At 37.8% G+C, this 2,238-nt stretch overlaps 1 protein-coding gene across 1 annotated transcript; it reads left to right on the top strand.

Moving 5' to 3' along the window:
• Nucleotides 1-1,674: 1,674 nt before the first annotated feature.
• On the top strand, nucleotides 1,675-2,190 carry LOC136795950 (ribonuclease H-like). The gene has a single exon (XM_067048170.1). The coding sequence runs from the start codon at nucleotides 1,675-1,677 to the stop codon at nucleotides 2,188-2,190; it is 516 nt and encodes a 171-aa protein (XP_066904271.1).
• The last annotated feature ends 48 nt before the right edge of the window (nucleotides 2,191-2,238 follow it).

Below are 2,238 nucleotides of genomic sequence, written 5' to 3'. Positions count from 1 at the left end.
AAATCGTCATGTAGATCAGTCTTTTGTAATGGATTGAAAGTTTAGACCGTTTGTCTAGTAAATGTTGTAATAGTCGGAATCGACGAGCAGTTTCCTGTCTTTTCAGTCTTGTATGAGGATTCCATGTCAGTCGTTTGACCAGATTTAGTCCTAAGTAACGGATCTGTTCAACAGGAATGAGTGGGGTATTATTAAAAGATACTGTAGGGCAAGATATTGGGATATATTGGAATTTATTTTAATCCTCCAGTTTTGGCACCATTCTTCGAGGGTGGTTATGTGGGATTGGAGGGATTGGGATACAATGGAAGGATCATTATTCACTGACAATAGGCATGTATCATCGGCATACGTGGTGAGAATAGTGTTAGGATGGGTTGGGATGTCAGCTGTAAAAACTGTATAAAGGAAAGGACCAAGGATACTACCCTGAGGTACGTTTGTAAAATATTTTTTTAATTCGATGTTTCCATTTTTTTTGGTATTCTTTTCTATTTATTTGTAATTATGTATTTTCCTATATGGGCTCTGCTATGTGTCAATATGATATCACTGGTCGACTTGTCGTAAAGCGAATGAGCAACTGAGGTCCCATCGCACTTTTCTTTCAAAAGCTTAGTATTTGGTAATACCTTTAAGTGTGTCGCTACGTTGGATGTCATGTTTTAACTCTACAATCCTTTGTCGTCCAAAGTGCTATTTCATTACTGATAGGTATTTTTTAAATTTTATTATTTTTTTTTTTATAGAATAGTACGTATTTTTCAAATCTAGTCTCATTGCAAATCTGCAGCGTGAGAAAAAAACTAGTGATTAAAACAGTCCTTGAAACGAAATCTCACGCATTTATAATAAATTGAAGCAGAGTTTTCCTGTTTTTCAGTTGCCTCGTGAGATGTGAAATGTGATCCGTAACTAAATTAATTATACGGCTTGTTTACCAAGGTTACCAAGAACATTATCGATTCTTAATACCACTTAAGGGGAAATATGATGTATTTTATTATTAAAAAATAAAGAAAATATAAATAGTACAGGAAAATTTAAGGATGCTATATTTTATATTGACTTAAATATTAGGCCTAAACGACAAAAATTTCTATCATCACCGAACTAAGAGACGCATGGGCGTAGGCAGGATTTCACCGAGAGGGGAGCAGACCTCAGCCCATTTATATCTATATAGTCCATTCGGAAACATTGTGTAAAAAAAAAGACATATATAATTCCGCATAACAAAAATACACCACAAAGATATAACATAAACTTAATTATTGTACATAAATGCATACAATAAATATAAAAATATAAGATCTGATGAGAAGGTTTAATATAAGAGCATCAGCCTTCTGGGATAGCTGGCAAAAATAACCACTCTTCCTACGATGGTGGCATTTTTTCATATATTTGTAACACACATTCTGAGATTAATAATATGCCGTTTATAAAATAAATGCCGACATCCTTTACGAGCGAGTGCTTAGGAATGGTAGTAAGTACTGGGCCAGCACTCTTGGTAATACTAGGAGACTAAAAACGCAGCTAACATTTATTGAGACAACGAAAGCCATTATCACAAGCCTAGGCCTGAACTTTGAGATAAGAGAGCCTCTGCCTGATTTGACTAAACAAAGCGTTTGGACGTGTCCATAAGCTATAGTGCTGGATCTAATAATGCCCATCAACAAATCCATGACCCCAGTGGAAGAACTAAGGACTGTGGCATTGGCCACTATAGCCGAGCGCTACCCTGAGCCAGAATGGATCCATATATACACCGACGGGTCAGCTACAGAGGCAAATAAAAATGCGGGTGCAGGTGTCTATAGTAGCCTGTTCCAACTGTCAGCACCTGCTGGAGCAAACGCTACCAATTTTGATGGAGAGGTAGCTGCTATTACTTTGGCTCTAGAAAAGATTACTCACGCCTGCGTAAAGAAGATAGTTCTGCTGTCGGATTATAGGGCAGCACTGCTGGCAATAGCGTCTGAACGTCCCTCAACTAACGCTAGAATTCTCGCATGCCGGAAATCCATAGAATGTAAAAGAGAAATACTTAAAGTATTGGTAATGCAGTGGATTCCAGCCCATTGCGGTATACCTGGGAATGAGGAGGCTGATCGACTAGCACAGTTTGTTTGTTTGTTAGTTTTGAAAGGGCGTTTACAGCCTGGTCATCAACGCCCGTAGGTTGTTGGCTTTGGTAAGGCCTAGTTGTTTTAGTCATAGCTTTGGTAT

Source organism: Halyomorpha halys, unplaced genomic scaffold (assembly GCF_000696795.3).
Source record: "Halyomorpha halys isolate HHAL.00 unplaced genomic scaffold, Hhal_1.1 Scaffold831.1, whole genome shotgun sequence".
Classification (NCBI taxonomy): domain Eukaryota; kingdom Metazoa; phylum Arthropoda; class Insecta; order Hemiptera; family Pentatomidae; genus Halyomorpha; species Halyomorpha halys.
The sequence above is the reverse complement of the archived record's forward strand: the minus strand, read 5'-3'. Positions and strand labels throughout refer to the sequence as shown.

Excerpts from the sequence above, each read along its gene's own strand:
- LOC136795950 (XM_067048170.1), top strand. The coding sequence starts at position 1,675 with ATGCCCATCAACAAATCCATGACCCCAGTGGAAGAACTAAGGACTGTG.